The sequence below is a fragment of the Ochotona curzoniae genome, unplaced genomic scaffold, assembly GCF_017591425.1.
Source record: "Ochotona curzoniae isolate NIBS_2020 unplaced genomic scaffold, NIBS_Ocur_1.0 contig_1274, whole genome shotgun sequence".
NCBI lineage: Eukaryota > Metazoa > Chordata > Mammalia > Lagomorpha > Ochotonidae > Ochotona > Ochotona curzoniae.
The window spans coordinates 30,275,487-30,301,085 of NW_024465023.1; the positions used below are offsets into that span (position 1 = coordinate 30,275,487).

The 25,599-nt window shown below is 39.9% G+C and overlaps 1 protein-coding gene across 1 annotated transcript in view; it reads left to right on the forward strand.

Moving 5' to 3' along the window:
• The window catches only part of TEX11 (testis expressed 11), a 197,936-nt gene that overhangs the window by 55,357 nt on the left and 116,980 nt on the right, over window positions 1–25,599 (forward strand). Inside the window, exons 10-11 of the mRNA XM_041003384.1 lie at window positions 15,683–15,764; window positions 18,535–18,613. Of these exons, the coding sequence (XP_040859318.1) occupies window positions 15,683–15,764; window positions 18,535–18,613 (161 nt within the window). The remainder of the gene's footprint in view (window positions 1–15,682; window positions 15,765–18,534; window positions 18,614–25,599) is intronic.

Below are 25,599 nucleotides of genomic sequence, written 5' to 3' on the forward strand. Positions count from 1 at the left end.
TGCTGTTTTCCCAGGTGTATTAGTAGGAAACGGGATCAGAGCACAGATGGACATATTACTGTGTATGAAGGACTATACTATACTAATGATTTAGGGGCACTCGGTGCTTTGAAGAGATGAAACAAACGAACAACAACAAACACATCAAAATCCATGAGATAGTTTGCACTGATCTTTGTTAGCAAGATCAGCTTTTAGAATCTGGAATATGTTGCTGCATTGTCTTCTGGCCTGTAGAGTTTCCTGTGAGAGGTCTCCTGTGAATTTAACTGGCATTCCTTTATATGTCAATAGATTTCTTTTCATGTGTTTATTCAAGGATCTTTTCCTTATGTTCAATTGAAGAGAGCTTGATGATCACGTATCATAGTGAAGATCACTTTTGGTCAACCCTGTTGGAAGTTCTGTGCCCTCCTGGATGTTATTTCCCAATTCTTTCTCCAGATGAGGGAAATTTTCACTTATTATTTCATTGAACACATTCTTAAACCCAGCTTCTCTTTCTGCACCTTCTGGGACTTCCTTAACTCTTACATTTGGCTTTTTAATAGTTACTGTCTCTGAATTCTTTTTTTTTTTAAAGGTTTATTTATTTTTATTTTAAAGTCAGAGATATAGATGTAGATATAGATATAGAGTGGAGGGGACAGAGAGGAAGATCTTCCGTTCAATGATTCACTACCCAAGCGGCCACAACAGCTGGAGCTGAGCCAATCAGAAACCAGGAGCCTCTTCCGGGTCTCCTACACAGGGTTTCAAGGCTTTGGGCAATTCTTGACTGCTTTCCCAGGCAACAAGCAGGGAGCTGGATGGAAAGTGGAGCTGCCGGATTAGAACTGACACCCATATGGGATGCTGGCATGTTCAAGGTGGGGACTTTAGCCACTAGGCCATGGCACTGGGCCCACTGTCTCTTAATTCTTAAATACTTTTTTTTGAGCTTGATGCAGCTCTACTTCCGGCTTTTTGACTGTTTGCCCATTGTGACAAGAGGTATCTTCCTGTTCTGAGATTCTTTCTTCTACTTCCTTCATTCTATTATGGAGATTTTCCATTGAAGTTTTAGCTTGCTCTATTGTGTCCTTCATTTCCAGTAATTTGACTTGAATTTGTTTCAGTGTTGCTCTTTCCTGTGTGGCTACTCCTTAAATTCCTTGAACTTCTCTATGTGCTTCTCATTGTTGATAAGAAGCTTTATAATTTGTTTTCTGAATTCTGTGTCCCCCATTTTCTCAATGTCTTCCTCAGTTAACTGAAGTTGGCAAAGGTTTTTGCTCCTTTGCAGGGGAGTTTTCAGTAATACTCATTATGCCTCTGTCTCTTATTTTGCTCTTGGTCATTGTGCTTCTGGTTAGCAGAGTCTTCTCCTTGGGGCAGGTTTCTAAGCTGTGTCACTCACAGGTCTACAACTTGATTGTACTTATTGTGGTTGGTACATGGCTCTATGTTTGCAGTCACTTGTGCCACTCCCTCCGGTGAGTTCCAGGTCTGGGTTCTTACGTTAGATTTCCACCAAAATCTCCGTAGCCCTAGGTCCTCATGGCTCGGCATTTTTCACTTCCTGTGGTACTGTGCTGAGGCTGCACCATTGTTTGTACAACCTTTCTCCCACGTCCGGTTTGGCAGTTCCCAGGATTAGGGAGCCACCAAGAGTTCTATATAGCTGGGTTATTGATGGTGCTGATCTTGTTGGAACCTGTTGCCCCTTAGATCTGAGGGCCGCACAGACCTATTTTGACCTGTATAATGCCAGAGTCAGTATTATTTTCCCTGTGGGACCAGTGCAATGCACTGAGCTCAGTGAGTTCGCTCCCAGCTCAGCACATGCGCAGCTCACTGTTGTCCCTGTAGTCTTAAAGCTTTTACCACACTGTACAAAATGGTGCCTGATGTGCCACTACTAGAGTTCTTGATTTTCTGGCCATCGAGTCTGAGGGCTACCCGTACCTATTTTGGGTGGAACCTGTAGGATGCCACGTTGTTGTAATTCATTGAGCCAGAAATGAGTTCACTCCCAGCTTAGTGCATGCACAGTACTATCCCATCACCTTTGCCTCACTGCACAAAATGGTTTGGCTCTAGGGGGCTGATTGATCAGTAAAATCCACCCTGTTCCTGCATTGCCCATCTGGGATCTGCTCCTGGTCCAATCAATCAGACCAGCAGGACAGGCAGTTCATCTGGGTTCATCTCCTGAGCTCGTGGTGAATTCCCCTCCTACCCTGTTGCTGGTGGAGTTCTGGATGCTGTTTGAGTTCAGATGGTTGTTCGCTGGGTGCCACTGGGGCATCGGTCACTTCAACACCACACCGTTTTGTCCTCTGCTTTCCTGTGTCTGTCAGTCTCCTGGTTCCCCTCTGCTGTTGTTCTGTCCTCTCTTGTTTCCTGAATGTACCCTCTGCTTCACACTGGCTAATGTTTCTCCGTCTCTTTAAACATGTCCTTACCCTATTCTGCCATCTTGTTTCTACTTCCATTTTTTTTTAAATTATGGATTTCCATAGGCTCTAGAATTTACCTTACCCCCTCCTCAAATTCCCCCCTCCACTAATTTCCACAACGTAATTACAATAGTATTCTTTCATAATCACAAGTCCATCATTCTGCTATTAAATGTATCTTGACATTGTATGTATGAACAACAGCAGAAAAGTCCAACATCCTGTCAAGATATTGTAAAGATAAATTTAACAGTTTCATTGGGATTCCAGATTAGATTTGAAAGTAGAGATGCATACTGCATTTTATCTTCACATCTGGATACGACAGTTTCTATTACACAGTTGCTATACATCCCATTAAATGAAAAGTCATAAAACAAAATCAACAACAGAAAGAAAAATATAAAATTTACAACAACATGAAATTACGTAACATGCTACTGAATGTCCAATGTATTGATGAAGAAATGAAAAAGTATGACGTATGAGTCAAGGAAGAATTTAACGAGAGAAAAAAAGCTTTCGAAGAAATGAAAATTAAAAAAAAACAAAACCCACGAGATGTAACAGAAACAGTATTGAAAGGGCTATTGGGGCCCAGCACGGTGGCGCAGTGGTTAAGGTCCTCACCTTGAACATACCCCAGGATCCCATATGGGCGCCGGTTCTATCCTGGCAGCCCTGCTTCCCTTCCAGCTCCCCGCCTGTGGCCCGGGAAAGCAGTGGAGGACGGCCCAAAGCTTTGGGACCCTGCACCCGCGTGGGAGGCCCGGAAGAGGCTCCTGGCTTCGGATCGGCATAGCACTGGCCGTTGCGCTCACTTGGGGAGTGAATCATCGGACGGAAGATCTTCCTCTCTGTCTCTCCTCTCTGTATATCCGCCTTTCCAATAATAAAAAATAATAAAAATAAATCTTTAAAAAAAAGAAAGGGCTATTGATCTTGTGAATTGCAAGTAGGTTGCCTTTTATCAGGGAAAACATAAGATATTTGTGTTTTTGAGATTGACTTATTCACTAAGCATAACGGTCTCTAGTTGGGACCCTTTGGTTGCAAATGGTAAAATTTCACTTTTTAAAGATTTATTTTATTGCAAAGTCAGAGATATAGAGAGGAGGAGATGCAAAGAGGAAGATCTTCCATTCAGTGATTCACTCCCCAAGCGGCCACAACAGCTGGAGCTGAGCCAATCCGAAGTCAGAAGCCAGGAGCCTTTTCCGGGTCTCCTACACACAAGGTTTCAAGGCTTTGTTCCATTCTTGACTGCTTTCCCAGGCCACAGGCACGGAGCTGGATGGGAAGCTGGGCCTCCAGGTTCAGGTTCAGGTTCCCATTTGGTATTCTGGTGAGCTCAAGGTGAGGAATTTAGCCGCTAGGCCATGGCGCTGGGCCCAGAATTTCTTTTTTTGTTTTTTTTAATGGCTGAATAGTATTCCATGGAGTAGATATGATACCTTTTTTTTTTTTTTAATCTACTCCTCTTTATATGGGCATTTTGGTTGTTTCTATGTCTTTGTATTGTAGATTGTGCTGCTCTTAGTATTACAGGTCACTTTCTCATATGTGTATTTTATTTCCCTTGGATATATTCTTAGTTGTGGGAAAGCTGGGTCATACGGTAGATCATTTTCCATTTCTCTTAGCACTCTTCCGTAATGGTTTTATTAGCCTACACTCTCCCTAACAGTGAAGGAGGGCACCTTTCTCCCCACATCCACACAAATAGGTGCTGTTAGTAGAAATCGGAACATAAGCCAATCTTACTGGAGTTAGGTGGAACCTCAATGTGGTTTTCATTTGTATCACCCTGATAGCTGGGGAGCCTGAGCGATTTTTCTTCTGTGTTAGCCATTTGGATTTGTTGTTTTGAAAAATGGCTCTTCATTTCCTTCACCCATTTCTTCACAAGGTTGTTTGTTTTGCTGCCGTTGAGTTTTTGAAGCTCTTTGTGAATCCTATTAGTCTCCTATCAGTTCTGTCGTGTGCAAAGATTTTCTCCCATTTCGTTGGTTGCTTCCTCACTTTGTTGACTGTTTCCTTTGCTGTACAGAAGCTTCTTAGTTTGATATAGTCTGACTTTGACTGCCTGTGCTTTTGGTGACTTTTTAAACAAGATTTAATTTGGTTTTATTGGAAAGTTAGATTTGCAGAGTGGAGGAGAAACTGAGAGGAAGATCTTTCGTCCATTGATTCACTTCCCAAGTGGCTGCAACAGCCAGAGCTGCATCAGTCTGAAGGCAGGAGCCAGGAGCCTCTACCAGGCCTTCCACATTGGTGTAATATCCCAAGGCTTTGGACTGCCCTCAGCTGCTTTCCCAGGCCACAGGCAGGGAGCTGCATGGGAAATCGGGCCACTGGGACTAGAACTGGCGTCCATATGGGACTTTAACTACTAGGCTACTGCATTGAGCCCTGTTGGTGACTTTTTCAAGAAATCTTCACCAAAGCAGAGTGCTTCCTATGTTTCCCTCTAATAGTTTGATTGTTTCTTGGTACAGATTTAGGTCCTTGATGTGTTTAGAGCTGATTTTTGTATAAGGTGACAGGTGTGAGTTTTGCTTCTTACCTTTGCAGGCCATATCCAATTGTCCCAACAGCATTTGTTAAAGAGACCAAGATTTTCCTCTGGATTGTTTCCAGTTTTCTCATCAAATATTAGTTGGCTGTACATGTGTGGGATCCCTTCTGGTGTTTCTGTTCTGTTCCAATGAGCTTTGTTTCTGTACCAGTGCCAGACTGTTTTGGCTACCACTGCCCTGTAGTGTGTCTAAGAGCCATCTGGACCTATTTCGGGTGGAACTTGTAGGATAAAACTTCAGTATTGTTTTCTCTGTGGGCTCAGTGCAATGCATTGAACTGTAAGTGAGTTTGCTCCTAGCTAAGTATGTTTGCAGCTCATTGTTGTCCCTCCAGTCCCACAGACTTTGCCATACTACACAAAATGGCGTTTGACATGGTACTGGTGGAATTCCGAATCTGCTGGCTGTTAGCTCTTAGGGCTACCCAGACCTATTTTGGGTGGAACCTGTGGCATGTCACGGTGGTAGTTTTTCCTGTGTGACAAGTGCAATTCATGAGCCATAAGTGAGTTTGCTCCCAGCTAAGCGTGTGTGCAGCTCACTGTTGCCCTCCAGTCCCACAGCCTTTGCCAAACTACACAAAATGGTTCCTGACATAGCAGTGGTAGACTTCTGGATTTGCTGGCTGTTAGGTCTGGGGGCTACCTGAACCTATTTTGGGTGGGACCTGTGGGATGCCAACTTAGTTCTGTTTTTGTTGTGGGATCAATGCAATGCTCTGGGCCAGAAATAAGTTTGTTCCTGGCTTAGCGCATGCACAACTTAGTGTTGTCCTTGTAGTCCCACGGCCTTTGCCTCACTTTACAAAAATGGCACCTGATGTGGCACTGGTGGGGGGTGAGTTGTGAAATCCACCCTGTTTTTGCACCTGTCTGCTTGAGCTCTGCCATTCTGCTCTGGTCGTTGCTGGATCAAATAAATTAGCAGCACAGGCAGTTCTTTGCCTGGGTTCACCTCCTGAGTTCCCAGTGAATTCCCTTACCTACCTTACTGCTTGATGACCACTGCTGGGGTATCTGGTCACTGCAACACCACTCCATTTTCCCCACTACTTCCGCGTGTCCACAGGTCTCCAGGTACCCCCCTGCTGTTGCCTTGTCCTTTCCTATTTCCTGGAATGTGCCTTCTCTGCTTCACCCTGGCTGGTGAGTCTCCCTCGGTTTAAACCTCTGCAAACCCTATACTGCCATCTTGCCTTCCCTCCCCAGTGTCCATCTTTTTTAAAAACATAGATTTATTAGGGTTTGGCGCAACGGCTCAATGACTAAATCCTTGCCTTGTACACACCAAACTCCCATATGGGCACTGATTTGTGTCCCGGCTGCTCCACTTTCCATGCAGCTGATCCCTCTTGTAACCTGGGAAACCAGTAGAGGATGGCCCAAAACCTGGGACCCTGCATCTACGTGGGAAACCAGAAAAGTTCCTGGCTCCTGGCTTCAGATGAGCTCAGCTCTGGCCATTGTGGTCACTTAGGGAGTGAACCAGCAGACAGGAGATCTTTCTGTCTCTCCTATTTATAAATCTGCGTTTCCAAGAAAAATAAAAAATACTTAAATATATATATTATTTACCATGATAAAATTTTATATAGGTGTTCGTCCCTTCCCCTCTTCTTCCTTTCTCCCCATTTCCCCTCCTGCTATTATTCTGTAAATTATCACAGTAGTATTTTAAAGCAATTATTGTTTTTATTGTTTTGCTTTTAAATCTTCACCCTAAAGATGTGAACAGTTTGTGTACCCTGTTTACAAAATGCAAGCATTTTGAATTTTATAGTTTTTCTTACCAGTGAGTTTTCTACCTTCCACTATTTTCTTCTTGCTTTTAGTGTCTTTCTTTCATTTTGAAGAACCCCCTTTTAGCATTTGTTGTAAGACAGGCCTGGTAGAAATATGCTCTGAACTTTTGCTTTGGATTGTCTTTCTCCCTCACACAAGAGGGATAGTTTCTCTGGATACGGTATTTTTATCCAGCAACTTTTTTTCCCTTAGGTTCTGTGAAATCTTATGTGATTCTCTCTCGGCTTGTAGGATTTATGTGGAGTAGTCCACAGTTGGACAAATTAGGAACTCTGTATATGTTATTTGCTTCTTCTGTAGTTTTGAGATCCATTCTTTTTCTTCAGCCTACCAGAGCTTGATTATAATATGTCTTGTGGTAGACTTGAATCATTGAATGTAAGTCATGACCTTTGGCTTTCCTGTACATAGACAGTTGTATCTTTTTCTCATGTTTGAGAAGTTCTCTGTTGTTCCGTTTACTATGCTTTTTATCCCTTTGACATTTTTAATTCCTCCTGTACCCCACTAACATGAGTATTTTCTCTTTTCAATTTGCCCCAAAGTTCCTGCAGGCTTTCTTCATGCCACCTGTATCTTTATTCTCTTCTTTTTTTAAATCGTATTTGTTTAAACATCCTGTTTTGAAGTTTTCTGATTATTTGTTCAGTTTGTTCTATTTTGAAATCAATGTGTTCTATGATGGTTTACATTTGGTTTTATGCTTTGTGTTTTAAATATCACTTCCAAGTCTGTCATAGGTATGTGTGAGAGTATTAAGTCATTTTTCTGTGTTCTTTTGAAGTTTATCAAGTTTCCTTAAAAAGGATATTTTGAAATCTTTGAGTATTTCAAAATTCCAGCTCATAGATGGTGGTTTTTGTTCACAAAGTGAGATCTTGGTTCTTGGAAATTCTTGACACTTGTTGGTATATGATGTTATCTGCACAATGAGATATTAGTTATGGTAGTTTGGATTCCTTTGTGGTTGTCCTTTCAGAATTTTCTAAGCCATCTACTTATTTTCTTTGAACCTGTGGATACTTCTGGCATTTCAGCACTAGATGGTGCCCTAGGTTGAGGACTGTTCTAAGTCCATTGTCAGTGCACCATCACTATTTCAGTCCCAGAGGACTCCCAGAACTCAATTTGTCCCAGATCTACAGTTGTTTGCTGCTCAGAACAAACTGGGGAGGTATTTTAAAAAGAATATTCCCTTCATATAAGCCTGTTTCTGTGACTGAGGTAGCCCAGCCTTCCCTCCCCAGTGTCCATCTTTTTTAAAAACATAGATTTATTAGGGTTTGGCGCAACGGCTCAATGACTAAATCCTTGCCTTGTACACACCAAACTCCCATATGGGCACTGATTTGTGTCCCGGCTGCTCCACTTTCCATGCAGCTGATCCCTCTTGTAACCTGGGAAACCAGTAGAGGATGGCCCAAAACCTGGGACCCTGCATCTACGTGGGAAACCAGAAAAGTTCCTGGCTCCTGGCTTCAGATGAGCTCAGCTCTGGCCATTGTGGTCACTTAGGGAGTGAACCAGCAGACAGGAGATCTTTCTGTCTCTCCTATTTATAAATCTGCGTTTCCAAGAAAAATAAAAAATACTTAAATATATATATTATTTACCATGATAAAATTTTATATAGGTGTTCGTCCCTTCCCCTCTTCTTCCTTTCTCCCCATTTCCCCTCCTGCTATTATTCTGTAAATTATCACAGTAGTATTTTAAAGCAATTATTGTTTTTATTGTTTTGCTTTTAAATCTTCACCCTAAAGATGTGAACAGTTTGTGTACCCTGTTTACAAAATGCAAGCATTTTGAATTTTATAGTTTTTCTTACCAGTGAGTTTTCTACCTTCCACTATTTTCTTCTTGCTTTTAGTGTCTTTCTTTCATTTTGAAGAACCCCCTTTTAGCATTTGTTGTAAGACAGGCCTGGTAGAAATATGCTCTGAACTTTTGCTTTGGATTGTCTTTCTCCCTCACACAAGAGGGATAGTTTCTCTGGATACGGTATTTTTATCCAGCAACTTTTTTTCCCTTAGGTTCTGTGAAATCTTATGTGATTCTCTCTCGGCTTGTAGGATTTATGTGGAGTAGTCCACAGTTGGACAAATTAGGAACTCTGTATATGTTATTTGCTTCTTCTGTAGTTTTGAGATCCATTCTTTTTCTTCAGCCTACCAGAGCTTGATTATAATATGTCTTGTGGTAGACTTGAATCATTGAATGTAAGTCATGACCTTTGGCTTTCCTGTACATAGACAGTTGTATCTTTTTCTCATGTTTGAGAAGTTCTCTGTTGTTCCGTTTACTATGCTTTTTATCCCTTTGACATTTTTAATTCCTCCTGTACCCCACTAACATGAGTATTTTCTCTTTTCAATTTGCCCCAAAGTTCCTGCAGGCTTTCTTCATGCCACCTGTATCTTTATTCTCTTCTTTTTTTAAATCGTATTTGTTTAAACATCCTGTTTTGAAGTTTTCTGATTATTTGTTCAGTTTGTTCTATTTTGAAATCAATGTGTTCTATGATGGTTTACATTTGGTTTTATGCTTTGTGTTTTAAATATCACTTCCAAGTCTGTCATAGGTATGTGTGAGAGTATTAAGTCATTTTTCTGTGTTCTTTTGAAGTTTATCAAGTTTCCTTAAAAAGGATATTTTGAAATCTTTGAGTATTTCAAAATTCCAGCTCATAGATGGTGGTTTTTGTTCACAAAGTGAGATCTTGGTTCTTGGAAATTCTTGACACTTGTTGGTATATGATGTTATCTGCACAATGAGATATTAGTTATGGTAGTTTGGATTCCTTTGTGGTTGTCCTTTCAGAATTTTCTAAGCCATCTACTTATTTTCTTTGAACCTGTGGATACTTCTGGCATTTCAGCACTAGATGGTGCCCTAGGTTGAGGACTGTTCTAAGTCCATTGTCAGTGCACCATCACTATTTCAGTCCCAGAGGACTCCCAGAACTCAATTTGTCCCAGATCTACAGTTGTTTGCTGCTCAGAACAAACTGGGGAGGTATTTTAAAAAGAATATTCCCTTCATATAAGCCTGTTTCTGTGACTGAGGTAGCCCAGCCAACTAGTCCTGTGGCCACCAGTGCCACAATGGCATTTTATACCTGGAGCCCACTGCTCACTGAGCTCATTGCAGCCTGGTGGTAGGTCCAAAGCACACCCTACAACATTCTGTCTGCTGTAGAAGTGGGCTCGCTGCCTGATACTCCTCCTACCAGTGATTGGAGATGCTAAGACTGATTAACTGGACCACAGAGTTCTACTTGGCACTTAAGTAGGTCCCTCTGTCCACAAGTGCTGTTAGTATCTGCTCAGTTTTGGGTTTTATCAGTATGGCACTGAGTCCTAAAATAGTAATGTGGTTCCTTGCTGGGAAGTGAAGGCTGTGGGCAGGTGATAAAGGCATCATTTTGGTTTCCCAGACTGGTATACTAGGCTGGGTCATGTATCAGTCACATTGTCTTTGGACTCTATAGACTTCAGGGATGTATACCAGATCCACTTGGGTCTTATAATGGCACATGCCAGAATGAGTCTGTTGCATTAGAGGGAAAGTGTTTGCTGCACGCTGGGACAAATCCAGAGAGTCAGTGTGCAGTAGCTGGGGGGTAGTGGCCATTGGGTTTTATCAAGCACGAGTCTCAAGGCAGCATGCTGGCTCTGAGCTCTAAGGCAAGGTCCTAAGCTCTCTCTAGCACTCATCCACAGAAGCTGGAGTCTTATTCTGCTTTCTGCTGGAGGTTGGGAAAAAGAATCAATCTGCCTGGCTATGAACACTCTAAATACTCATGAATCTGGCGACAAGGCAATGGCGCTCTATCCAGTTCTGAATTTTATTGTAGTGGGCCTGGAATCGCTATTTAGTCCTGTCTCTCTCCCACAAGTAGGGGATAGCTTTTTCCCAGGTGGGCTACTTGGAGCTGGAGAAGGAGGAATATGGGCAACTCCGGCCTTCTTGCTTCTTTAAAAACACAACTTTTCTTACTATTATACTAAAATCAGGTACTATGGTCTCTTACCTGCTTTTTTAGCTCTTGTGAAGATTACTTCGAGTGTGAATAGACATTCCAGTTGGTGTCTCTCTGGGGTAATGTACAAGGGAGTGTGTTTACTGAGCTGCCGTGTTGTTCCATCATGTAACAGATTTTTTGAAGTTTTGATTCACATTTTTTAACTGTGTGTTTTATTTTTTTAAATTTTTATTGGAAAGGCAGATCCACAAAGAGAAGGAGAGACAGAGAGAAAGTTCTTCCATCCAGTGGCTTACTCCCCAAATAGCTGCAATGTCCAGAACTGAAGCTATCCGAAACCAGGAGCCAGGAGCTTCCTTTATGTCTTCCATGTGGGTGCAGGGTCCTAAGGCATTGGGTCATCCTATACTGCTTTCCCAGCCAACAAACAGGGAGCTGGAGGCACATAAGCTGGTGCCCATATGGAATGCTGGTGCTTGGAGATGGAAAATTAATTAGTCAGTTGAGCCAAAGCACTGGCCCCTTGATTCTCATGTTTTTAAAACATATATTTATTTTTATTTGAAAGACAGAGTTACACAGAGAGGAGAGACAGAGGGAGATCCTCCATTCACTGGTTCACTCTCCAAATGGCCAGAGCTGGGCTGCTCCAAAACCAAGAGCCAGGAGCTTCTTCAAGGTCTCCCACATGGATATAAGGGGCCAAAGGACTTGGTCTCCTCTGCTGCCCACAGCCATTAGCAGGGAGATGGATCAGAAATGGAGCTGCTGGGACTTGAACCAGCACCCATATGGGATGCTGATGTTGCAGGCAGATGCTTAGGCTACTATGCAATGGCACTGGCCCCTGATTCACATCTTGATACCCAATTTAGACACTGGTTTCAGTGTTTCTTGTTTTCTAACAGATTTTACAGTCTCATATACAACATAGAAGGGAAAAATATTGCTATAGTCTAAATGTGGCCCTCAAACTCATGTTGATATGCCACTCCCAAGTATGATGATATTAGGAGATGACGGCTTTGAGAGTTGGTTAATTCATGAAGTTGAACCCCTCTTGAATGATATTAATGCTGTTATAAAAAGGGTACATGGGAGTTTAGACACACACACTCTACCAGATGCTGTCCATGAGGAAGTAGGTTCTCACCAGATGCTGAATCTGCTGATGCGTTCATCTTGAAGTTGCTGGCCTCCAGTACTGTGGAAAATAAATTTATATTGTATTTAAGCTATACAGTTAATGATATTTTGCAATAGGTACTCTGAATGGACTAAAACAAGTGTTCCTCTTAAATACCAGAGATAACATAAGAAATTTTTTGGTACTACAAAACAGAAAAGACTCACTGTGAATTTGTAGAATAAAGATGATTAAAAATTCGTAGAATAAAGGTGACTAAGAAATAGCCAGATAATGGATTTAATTTAAGAAGCATTTTTAGTGGTTCATTTCAGTTCATGCTCATATTATGTATAAACATACATATGGTTGGATTTCTTGGCAAGGAAGACAAGTTTGTTGGTGACTCTTTAAAACAGATTCAGTTGTTATCAATATTTTATTTTATATATGAATATATATATAAAATAAAATAAAACAAATATACTGATATATTTTAGAAATAATTTCCATTGGACTGGCTCCATGGCATAGTAGGTTAAGCCTCCATCTGTGGAGCCAGCATCTCATATGGGCACTGGTTCAAGCATGGCTGCTCCACTTCCAATCCAGTTGTGTTGTTGGAACACATCCAACAGGATAAGCTGAGCCGACAGATGATGCAAGGTTTGGAACCTGTTGAGAAGAGGCTCCAGGATGAGGTGAAGGGCCCCTCGCCCAGAGTGCATGCTGTCACCAGTAAGTCCTTGGAGGTGTTTTCATGCCCTCCTTGATAAAAGGCAGACATCTGTGCTGTCTAGTCAGCTAACCAAGGACATTCCCCAATTCAATAGTGCTTTGACGAAGGCATCTTGTTAACTTTCCTTGAACTCCCTGCTTACAGACACGACCTAAGTCTGAGTTGTGTTTGAACTATTGTTTGACTAAGTATATAAGAACTAGAACCTGGAAATAAACTTTTGTCAGTAGCCCATGAGAGGTGTGTCCCCACCTTTGTTTTAGGTCGTTTTCCACTCTCCCTCTAGGGACCGGCAAGGTAAACTTACACAGTTGCTTGTTAACGTTTCAGGGAAAGCAACAAAAGATGTCCCAGATCCCTGGGCCCCTGCACCCACATGGGTAACATGGAAGAAGCTCCTGCCTGCTGGCTTGGGACTGGCTCAGCTTCAGCTTTTGCAACCATTTGGGGAGAAAATCAGAGGATAGAAGACACCTCTCTCTGAATTTCCTTCTCTCTGTAAATCTGCCTTTCAACTAAAAACAAGTATTTCTTTTTTTAAAAAAAGAAGTCATTTCTGCAACCAGAAGAGAAACATGAAAACGCGTAGTTCAGTTAACCAGAATATTCAATCTCCCAACAGTGCATTTATTTCAACTGTTTTTCCTGACATTTACATGAGACCAGGATCTTGGAAGTCAGTCCAAGTCTCTCACATGAGCAGTAGGAATTTAGTCGAGCCCTTATCCTCTGCCTTCAAGAGTCTGTATTACTAGGAACCTGAAGGCAGGAGCTAACAATGGTGTAGAACTTAGGAACTCCAGTATGGAACACAGACATGTTCATTTTCTTCTCAGCCCACCCCTTTGTGGACTTTCCGAAGACCCTTAATGATCATGGATTTCAAAATTATTTTGCACCAAAATAGGCTTGTTTTTTAAAAATACTTATTTTTTTTTATTGGAAAGTCAGATATACAGAGAGGAGAGACAGACAAGATCTTCTACCTGATGATTCACTCCCCAAGTGAACGCAACGGCCGGAGCTGAGCTGATCAGGAGCCAGGGACCTCCTCTGGGTCTCCCACGCGGGTACAAGGTCCCAAGGCTTTGGGCCATCCTTGACTGCTTTCCCAGGTCAGAAGCAGGGAGCTGGATGGGAAGCGAAGCCGCTGGGATTAGAGGTCAGGGAATAATAAATAGAGATTATCTGTCTCTTGTCTCTTATTGTAAGGGTGCACAACATTCAGTATGTACCAATAAGATGCTGTGTATCTATAACAAAAAGCAAAGAATTACTGCATAAAATTTAGAATGACATTCAAATCTGTGAAGAAGAGAGAATGCAAAATGAGCAAAGGTATATTGGTGGTTTTTAAGGTAGTGATACAGCTGTTTCTTTACCTGAGTTTATTTTTCAGTGGACTATAAATATATATTGTTTTATATTATTGTGTATATGATAGATTTTATAATAAAAAGGGTGCATTATGTTTGGAGCTTGTAAGAGAACTGACAGTGTAGTAATATGGAGGTCCAGCATACATGGTCAGAGCTTCAAGGTAGGCAGCATATTATAGTGGAAAGAGAGTCACCCAGATCTGAATTCAAACTTTAGCTGTACCACTTACCAACTGCACAACCAAGAGTAAGTTACTTAACTGCATGTGGGCCTCATGTTTCCTCATTTGAAAAGCAGGATTCACAGTTACTAACTTTGTATGTTTGTTGTACCTGGAGGCTAGATTTTTTCTTTTTCTTTTTGAAAATTTTTACATATTTGATTAGGGTGCAAAGGGTCAAGGGCTAAAGGAAAGTGGGTGGAACCATTGTTTTGACATGTTCTTTTTTTCTTCCTGTATCTGGGGGGAGGTGAAAGATAGGGGAGAAACCACACCCAGCCTCCCAACCATTCCAGGGTCCCCAATGAGGGGCAGGCTCCGAAGGTCTTGCTCAATCGGTTTTGATAGTTCAGCAGTTCTGTATTGCTGCCAATCCTGGAGACTATTTCATAGTAATTATGTGGCAAAAAGGGTGAAAAAAGCAAACAAAAATCTAAATAAAACTGAGAAACAGCAGTGAAAAGAAAAGGCTATTGATGGTAGAAAGAAAGTTGATGGGTTTAGCAGGCAATTGTTTATGACTTCTGAAAGTGTGACGTTCGGAGACAGTAAGGATGTATAATAATACAGAAAATGTTGATAGAAATGGGAGGGGTTGATAGGATGGAAAGTATACACTCTGAAGCTGATTAGTAATGAAATCAAAGAGGAAAACAATGTTAACTTGAGTATTTCAGACTTAAGGAAAACAGACTCTGCCAAGATCTGGAATGATCTGTAGATCTCTGAAACTAAATGACAATTGTACCCAGTTTGTATTATTGTGCCTGTGGGAATGGTGGTAATGCAATAAATTAAAATTGGCAACTTTACTTTTTGTATTGGCTCCATCTGTATTTTCTGTGGACCTAGAGTGCAGTTTTAATGTTAACCAGCTGTTTAAAAGATGTACCCTACCCTCTAAGCAGAAGCGGAACCAGAGGAGAGATCACAGATGTTCAAAGAGCCAGCTAACAGTGACTTGGAAACAAGATTTAGAGTACATTACTAATGATTGATGTGACAGGTTGATCTTATAGAAAAGGCAGTCCCCCTTCTATTTCATTGCTACCACTGTTTACAAAGGACTTTTAATTATTAAAATCTCAAAAGAAAGGACATTTAATGAAGTTTGAAGTTTTGTAAATCCAGAACATGGCCTGAGACTCACAGTTTTTAAGTACTGACCATGCGGTGAAGTAGTTATAACTCAGAAATGTTTACATTCTCTTTCGTCATGTTATTTCACTTAGAAAGAATAAAATATCAGAAAACATCCTCAGGGATAGACCGGATGCTATTATTTGATCTTTTATAATTTTGATTTCATTTGATCTTAAGTCATCTTGCAGTGGTTGAATCAGACAATCACTTGAAAATTGTCTTTTACATTCCACAGCTATAATATTGTGATTTCTTTGTTTAAAATAGGAGCATTTACATCCAGCTGGGCTTTGCTTAAAGATGAAACTCCTCCTGAAAGGCGAAGCACCTAATGAAGAACTCCTTAAAGGTATCATCTCTGTATGTGAAGAGCACACAATATTGAAATGTTACTTCAGATTTGTTGAATATGAAATCTTTTGTAGTATACTAACAAGAAGAGTAATTTGATCACATAGGAAAGGGAAAGTACTGCTAGCTAGGAAGGAGAAAGAATAGTAGCAAATTTAAAGGGTAATAAAAAAGCTGAATAAATAAAAATCAGTGGAAGGAATTGCAGCTGCCCAACCCTTCTCCAGTTACCTACCATCATGAAGAAAACGAACTTACTAATGGGATGAGTAATGCTTTGTCATGCTGTCCTTTTTGTAGTTACATGTATAAATATTGCTGTTTGTTTTTCATAATTCTCAAGGGACATAGAATGCACATATGATGTAAAATGAACATACACATACATATCTGTGGACCACTGGGTAAATCACTTCTCTGTGCTTCAGTTTCTTCATCTTTAAAAGAGCTATAATAGTGATAATTTCTATCTCATCATATTGTTTTAAGATGTCATGAGAAAAGTATGTTAAGAATTTAGTATTTCCCAAACACCAAGGAGATCACAGGGAATTGGAGTGCCCTCATAGGTGGAGAACTCTGAGGTCAACCATTCCCTATTGGATCTCCCACATGGGATGGAAGAAGCCCAGAACCCTCCTCACAGGGTCTAATGACATCAGAACAACAGCCAGGAGCCCTGAGCAGTCATCAGAAACAAGAATGCTCAACTTCCTTTGGGAGTCAGGAGAGGAATCTTCCCTGGTCCTTACTTAGCTCCAACTTTGGCTCCCCACCCTCTCTTGCAATGACCATCAGGGTCGCTCCAGAGGGGCCCCCCCAAAAAATTAGATAGAGAAAGACCAATAAGGAAAGCTTAGAACAGACAGGAAACAGTCAGCTTGGACTCCCATATACCTTACTAGGTAGGACACAAAGATCAGTTACTCTTCACTAAGGTATTGAAGATTTCTCTGCACACCCCTCCTAAAACTGTTTTGCTCCTGAATCATTAACATATAGCTTGTTAGAGTTACAAGCCTGTTTGGACTATCCTAAAATTCACAAAGCTCAAGAAAAATCACGCTTGAATACTATAAACTGCTAAATATAAATACAAAGAAAAAAGGAAAAAAAAAGAAAGAAAAAAGACACAAGACAGCTGAATAGTATCCTATAACTATTTTAAGGTTTATAGCAGCTGGTTATGTATAAACTGCAATTGAGATGTGAATGAAGTAGCTACAGGATGTGGTTAAGAACTTGCATTTTTCTAACACATTGATCACTCAGTACCATGTCAGTTAACTTCCTGATGTTGTAAATTTCCATGTTTTATCCTATTGTGGAATTTGTGTTGTGGCTTTTCTTTGGAGGGGATGATATTCTGCCAGCTCTGCTTTCAGACCAAGGATGGTCTCCCAATGAAACTGTTGAATTTATCCCATATGGGTGCCGCTTCTAATCCCGGCAGCCCTGCTTCCCATCCAGCTCCCTGCTTGTGGCCTGGGAAAGCAGTCAAGGATGGCCCAAAACCTTGGGACCCTGCACCCGTGTGGGAGACCTGGAAGAAGCTCCTGGCTCCTGGCTTTGGGTTGGTGCAGCTCCAGTCGTTGTGGCCACTTGGGGAGTGAAGCATCGGAAGGAAGATCTTCCTCTCTGTCTCTCTTCCTCTCTGTATATCTGACTTTGCAATAAAAATAAATCTTTTTAAAAAACTATACATTTTTTTATTGTAAAGGAGTAACACATATTCAATAAAGGCATATTTGGAAAATGACAAAAATAGCAACAGTGCTACCAAACACTAAAATATAAACTCTTTAACATCAAGTAATTTTAGGTGCCTTGTATACTGCTAGAATCCCAGCACTAAACACAGTGGCTAACACAGAGGATACAAAAATTAAATATTGGTTGAATAAATAGTTGATTCTAAAAATGGTAACTTTTAGCAATTTGATACTTTGTTTCAGTGTGTTTTATTTAGTTTATTTATCTTGATCTCCAGCATTGTGACCAATAATAAGTATAATACTGCTTTTTAATTTTTCACTTAATAATCTTTCCAATTTTAGTATATGTGCTGCTGAAGCGAGCACTTCACTTAATAATCTTAAAAACATTTTCTATTAGTATATATTCGTGTGACTCAACACTTTCAATATTTGCATTAATAGTTTATAGCTAACTCAGTGGTCATTCAGAGTGCATTTCCTTTCTATTGTTACTGTAATCATATACTGTTTTGAATAGCTTTATTCCCACATTTATTTCAAATACTTTTCAGAAATACATTTTCTGAAGTAAAGGGGAGTAATAGTGTATTGCACAGTTATTAAGTGTTAAGTGATTTGTCATGCAATTTCCCTACATTACTCATTCAATCTTCTCAATAATCCTCAGAGGTTGGTGTTAACTAAAGTGTAGAAAAATTGAATAACTTGCCTGTGGCCATATAGAAGGCAAGTAATCTCAAATTGATTTGTATGACTTATCCCCAAGCCACTATGTTTTTTTTTTTAACATTGAAGTGTAACCAAATTGCTTTTAGTAAGAATTATATTGGGTTGCTTTACCATCCATATCAAAGTACCTCTGTGAATACCTTCTCTCTAGCATGGGGTATTAGTACTTTGCAAAGAAAAGTCTTTTGGTAAACTGCCAAGTAAAACATGATATATACTATAAACATTTACTAAGTCAGTTTTAGATAGAGGGAAATTGTTGAAATTGGTTAAACTTCCCAAAAAATGAGACTAATTTTATTTCATTTTTCACTTTTTTAGTTGTCAAGGAAATACAGTGTATTGACATGCCTTTGGACATGTGTGTGAATGTTGCCAGACTGCTGATGGATCATGACAGGTACAGAAGAATTGAGTTTCCTTTCTCTAAAGACTAGTAATATTTTTCTATGGTTCCCATTAATGCATGAATTGTATATATACACTCATGGTTCCAGAGAACAATATTTGCCATTGTGTTGATTAATTTAGATGATGGAATAGTTTATTTAGTTACCTAAACAACAGTAATTTCAAGATTAAATTTTATATTAATTTTTTAATGAAATAAAATGAAGACAGAATCAGATCAGGTCTTATAAAGCAGAAGTTAGGCAAGTGATATGTCTCTAAGGACTTCGAAGTTTTTATAGGCCTCTTAGAAGCTCTCAAAATATGTTATCAAGAATTGCTGGGAAAAATATTCAAGCATTTGAAAAAGATGCTCAGTGTCATTGCCCATAAGAGAAATCCAAAACAGATTCACGATGAAGGGCAACTTCACACTCATTAGGATGACTTTAATAAAAAAAGACAGACAATAGCATGTATTGGCAAGGATGTGTGGAAATGAGTAACTTTCATGTACTGCTGGTAGGTATATTATAAGATGGCACAGCTGCTTTGGAAAGTAGCCTATTCGTTCCAGTGAGTTAAATATGGAGTCACTATATATCCCAGTAGTTTTACTTTTAGTTTTAAAACGGAGAGACATGAAAGAATTTATCCACAAAACATTTGCACACTACAATTCATTATTAGCATTATTTGTGATGGTCAAAAAGTAAAAACAACTCACTTGTTTGTCAACTTATAAATGGGATAAGCAAAATGTAGTAGATCCATATTGTGAAATATTACTTGTCAGTAAGAAGAAACAGAGTGATAACAACATTTCACAACATGGATAAACCTTGAAAAATATGCCAAGTGAAAGAAGTCAGTCAAAAAAATAACCACATAAGGCAATATTCCACTTATAGGATATGTCAAGAACAGGTAAATTTTTAGACACAAGGCAGGTAAGTGGTGGCTAGGTCTGTAAAAATTGGGAGAGAACGGACAGTAACTGCTAATGGATGTAGGTTTTTTGGAGGGGGGCATGATTAAAATGTTCTAAAGTTAAGTGCTGCTTGCACAACTCTGAGAATATACTAAAAACCTCTGAATTGTATGCTTTCAACGAACACACGGTATGGTACATGAATTAAACCCTAATAAGGTAAGGATAAAAATATAGAGATCAAGCCCTAACTTATTTCAATAAGCCTATAAACCCAGACCTCTGTATTCTTTATTCTACAAGTGGTTCTGAGAACCATTGTTCTAGCCCAGAGGGCAGCAAACATTTTCTGTAAGGGCTCAGATAGTAAGTAATTTAGCCTCTGTCACACTTACAACAACACTTACTCAAGCTGTTGTTGTAATGTGAAATTAGCCATAGATAATATATAAATGCGTGAATGTGGTTTAATCTAATACTAGTTATTTGCAAATATGGGTGCCTGGTTGAATTCGGTCACACTCTACTACCTGATAGACGAATTTGTCATAATTTCTTCAGTGAAAAGTAATTCAGTCTTTTCTGATATGCCTATAAAAATGGAGCCTGTTGTGTTTTATAACATTTGAACAGATTATTCTTCCTAATATACAGTTGATAACATTTTCTAGTAATTTCTTTTTTTTCTTCTCACTTTGTTGCTATGACTTTTTATTTTCTAGTAATTTCTAAGCTTACTCATGCTATCATAGGGTAGCTCAAGATCATTTTGACATAGTCCATGATATGGTCACATTCTGGATGTTAATTAACCCCCAGTCTGTTAGCATGGCAGCTGCAACTGAACACAACACTGCAGATGTGATCTCAACAATAGTATATACCTCTTGGTTTCTAAGAGTTGTAAACTTGTGCTATCCAAAATGGTAGCTGCTAGCCACCTGTGGCTATTTACATTTGAATTACTAATGTTTAAATCTTTCATTTTCTTGGCTTTTGGCTAAGAACAAGTATAGAAAAATTTTAAAATGTAGTCTCTCTGTCACAGTAACCACATGTGATGCCTCAGTTGCCAATTGTACTTATGGCTACCTCATTCAGTAATACAGATAGAGAGCATTTTCATTAGCACAGGAAATTTCATTAAATGGAACTGTTCTAGGTTCTAGAGTTCTTTTCAAGTAGGCAGTTATTATTGGTATCACTTTCCTGGAATATCCATCATATGATTATTTTATGGGACTTTTAAACTAGATCATTTCAGCCTGTGGACTGTATCATAAAAAATAATAATAATGGGGAAAAAAGCTAGATCATTTCAATATCATTTGTTCTTAGTGCCTGCATTCTACACCCTCTATGTATATGCATAATTGATGAAGCATCCAGTGGTCATACTTCATTAAGTTTCAGCCTGATTGTTAGAGCCTGTCTTTTTCAGTTGGTCTTATCTTTCCAAATTTTGATTCTGTCACGCAGTGTCTTAACCATTCCTCCCTGTTTGTGTCATCTGCAGATTTACTAGCCATGCCATTTATATTCACATAGATCGGAGGTCAGCACTTTTTTTTTAAAGGGCAAGATAGCATAAATATCTCAGCTTTGTAGGCCACAGTTTCCATCACCTTTAAATTTGACATTGCACTGCAAAAGTAGCCTTAGATGGAACATAAATTAATGTGTATGGCTGTGCTCTAATAAAGCTGCATTTTAAAAAGACAAACAGCTGGACAATGGGCCATCATTTTCTGATTTAATGATTGGGGCAATACTTTTGCTTGAACTGGTTCACTCCCCAAATGGCTACAATCACCAAAACCTGGCCAGCCAAAACCAGGAGTCTGACACTGTATTCAGGTCTTCCACATAGTTGGCAGAGGCCCAAGTACTTGAGCCATCTTCTGCTGCTTTCCCAGCTTCATTCTCAGGAAGCTGGATTGCAAGTGAAGCAGTAGAATTCAAACTGGCACCTGTACTGGATGGTAATATAGCAGGGTTTTTTTTTTTAAAGATTTATTTTATTTGAAAGGCAGATATGCAGGGAAAAAAAAAGGAGATGCAGATAGAAAGATCTTACATTCACTGGTTCACTCCTCAAGTGGCCACAATGGTCAGAGCTGAGCTGATCCGAAGACAGGAGCCAGGAGCCTCCTCAGGGTTTCCCATGCAGGTGCAGGGTCCCAGGCTTTGGGCCATCTCCTACTGCTTTCCTAGACCACAAGCAGAGAGCTGGATGAAAAGTGGGGCAGGTGGAACATGAACTGGCGCCTATATGGGATCCCAGTGCATACAAGGTTTGGATTTAGCCACTAGGCTGTTGCTCCAGGCACAGCATGGCAGATTTTATCTGCTACACCACAGAACTGGTTCCTTGTTTTTAATTAAAATTTGTCTTGGATACTATGTTTTGCTTTGACACATAAGTACATTGTATAATGTCCAATTAAGGACATTTGTCTGTTTTCCCAGTTTTGCAATATATCTTTATGATGAAAACATTAAAAATCCTATCATATGTTTAGTAATGCAGACACCAATGGTTGTGTCAAATGAATACCAAGTAAAAGCCTACGATGAAGTAAAATATAATAGAAATTATAGCCAGTACACAGAAAAGCTGCCTAGTAAAAAAAAAATATCAAATGAAGGATTAAAATTTCCACTGAATTTACTTCAGAAAGTAAAAAAAAAAATAATCAATTTTCTAAAATGCAGTTCTGTTGCTATATATTAAGCAAAGGGGGCATTGTTCAGGAATTAACATTTGCAAGTGGCACATTTACTAAAGACTGCTGAATGAAACACACAATGTTCTCTTTAAGTTTTAAATGCAAGTGTAACTGGGACTGCTATTGTCTGGCATGTTAAAGATATGGGAGAAAATTTACTGTACAGATTGCTTGAAGAGGATAATTTATTTGTGATATTTTCTGCTATCCAAACATAAATGATACTGCTCAGTGAAGTGTATTTGTTGGTGGTGTCAGTGAGAACGTCAATATGATAGTTTCTTTTGAAGATGTGTTTTGTATTAAAGGTAGAGCTACAAAGAGAGAGGATAGGGAGGGGAGAAGGAAAATGTGAGAGAGAGAATGTTCCATCTGCTAGTTCACGCTCTAGATGGCTGCAAAAGCCAGAGCTGACCGAAGCCTAAGCCGTCTGGCTCTCCCATGTGGGTAGCAGTGACACAAGGACTTTGACCATCATCTCTTCTGCTTCTTTACCAGGCACATTAGACATGAATCTGGGCCACAAGTGGAACAGTTGGCCAGGGACTGGACCCTCATTTCTGATGTGGAATGCCAGCATTGCAAGCAGTGGCTTTTCCCACTGCATCACAGTGCCAGCCCACTGTGAAAGAACTTTGGAGCACAGTGCCTGCAGCTTAGGTTTAGTGTAGCCTAGTCCAAGTGAGCAAGACTACAAGCAATATTTCTATAATGGTTGCTGCTAACAGAAGATACAATATGAACCTAACTCCAGTGTCAGGATTTTTGTTTTGTTTTGTTTTGTGACCTGAAGATTTTGTTTAATACTTACTACAATGTGCATTGATAGGAACAGATTCCAGCAGCTCAGACTCCTTTCCATTGGTTCTCATAAAGTAAGCTGCTCTGAAAGGAGCACAGTTGTGCTTCAATTGAACCAGGTACCTTCCTCTGTGTGTACCTTCTTTTATAGATTTTAACCATTTGTTTGTTTGTTTGAAAGAGCAACAAGTGAGCAGGAGAGAAGGGGAGAGAGAGAGAGAACACACTACCGTCTACTTATACACTCCCTCAATAACCATGTCTGGCCAGGCTGAATCCAGGAGGCAGGAAGCCACATGTATGGCAGGATGCTCACACACCTGGAACTTGGACTGGCACTATGATAATGGGTTGCTATATCACAAGCAGTGGCTTAACCTGGTTCATCACAGTGCTTGTTCCAGGCTTCCTTATTTTTCTGATCATTTTCTTCACATATTTCAGTAAGCTAATAGCTTTTAGAGTTCTTAATATGATCAACGCATAAATTAATTCTCTTGACAAGAATCTTGCTCTAAACATGCTTGTTTATAGCATTGCTGACAGCATGCTGTGATAGACTGTTGCAATTTTGCCATGGCAACATTTATGGGGCATCATTCTTTGAACAGTACTCATTCCCTTGATAAGTTCATTATCACTTTTCCAGTAGATTTGCATATATGTGACTAAAGGAACTATTTTTTTTTTTTAATGAAAGGCCTACAGAACAGATGTCTGTTGCCGCTCCTATTCTCTTTATGTTAGTCATTTTGATAAATTATTGGTAGTTCTGGCTTGAAGGGTGGCGTCACTCTTTGTTAAGGATATATAATTCTAGTATTGGGGCTAGTGTTGTGGCATAATGGTTAAGTCACTGCCTGCAGCACGCGCATCCCATACAGACAGCAACAGTTTGATTCCCTGCTACTCTATTTCCGATCCAACTCCTTGTTTTTTGTGCCTAGAAAAGGCAGTGGAGTATAGTCAAAGTACTTGGGACCCTGTACTCATGTGGGAAATTGAGAGGAAGCTCCTGGCTCCTAGATTTGCCTTGGCCCAGCCCTGGCCATTGTGGCCATTTGGGAAGTGAACTGGCAGATGGAAGGTAGATACTGGCAGATGGTTACTTTGGTGCCACCCTTGTGATGTTGCACATAAAACTGCTACTTGTGATGCTGGCGTCCCAAAAGGGTGCCAGTTCATTTCCCAGATGCTCCACTTCTCATCCAGCTCAGTGCTATTGACCTGGGAAAGCAGTGGAAGATGGCCCACATGCTTGCATCCCTACAACCGTGTGAGAGACCCAAAGGAATCTCTTAGTTTCTGGTTTCAGCCTGTCCCAACTCTGGCCATTGCAGACTTAAGGATGGCAACTCTTGTCTGTTACATTTATTGGAAATATTCTTCCCAGACTTTCACCCTACAGAAGTCTTAGAAATGCTGAGTGAAAAAAAGCCAACCTCAAAATGTCTTTATGTGACATTCATGAAAATAACAAAATTATAGAAATGGGGAATAGATTTAGTGGTTGCTAGGGATTAGGGATGGTAGGAAGGGGAGGAAGGTGAATGTGATTATAAAGAGGTAGCATGTGAAGAGTATGTGCGGTGATGAGACAGTCCTGTACCCTCTTTTGGTAAACCCTGTGAGTCTATTTAAAAGTCAAAGGGCAGATATTTCACAGGGTGGTTAAGACATGTCTTGACATGCCCACATCACTTCTTGGAGTTCCTGGCTTCAACTCTTAAGTCCCAGCTCTGCCTCTAATTCTAGCTTCTTGGAAAGTTTCTACTAAAGATTTTTCTAGTAAGTTAAATACATGATGGAATTGTATTTGTTGGCTTTGTTTTCTTTTCTGTTTAGTGAGTTTTTTTTTTAAATCTTTATATAAATATCAGTTATGGTCTTTTAATTATCAAGACCGTACTGTATCTCAAGTAACAATTAGAAAATGATGATTGTTTTGTGGTGATGGTGATGATGGTGGTCATAGTTATTATCAATCAGTCTAATGTGCAGTGACACACATTTTAAAATTCTGGTTCCTACATTTGTTTTGTTTTATTGTGAGCAATTTTGTACATTTTGGTGCTGTTTGTTTTCTTCTAATAACATTCGATTTGTTTTTTAGACATCTGGCTACTCTGAATTTTTATTTCTTTGTATGCCGTCATTGATATATTTTATATCATTTCCTCCTGTGGAGAATGCTTTTTCATTTAATGTTTATCTAGCTATTTTGTAATACAGTTGCATAGGGTTTGGAATTACCCCTTCCCCTCTCCCCAAATCCTCTTCCCCCATTGGTTTCCCCCATATCACTGCAACAGTGTAGTCCTTCAAAAACAGTCACAGGTCCATCATTCTATTTAAGTGTATCCTGATATTGTAGGTATCAGTTGAATGGTATTAGTCCAGCATTCCAGTGCCAAGATGTATTTTGTTAAAAATTTTGTTTGTATTGGAAAGGCAGATCAGGTTTATAATTGGAAGGAGTCACAGAAAAATCTTCTATGTGCTGGTTCACTCCTCAAGTGGCCCCAATGGCCAGAG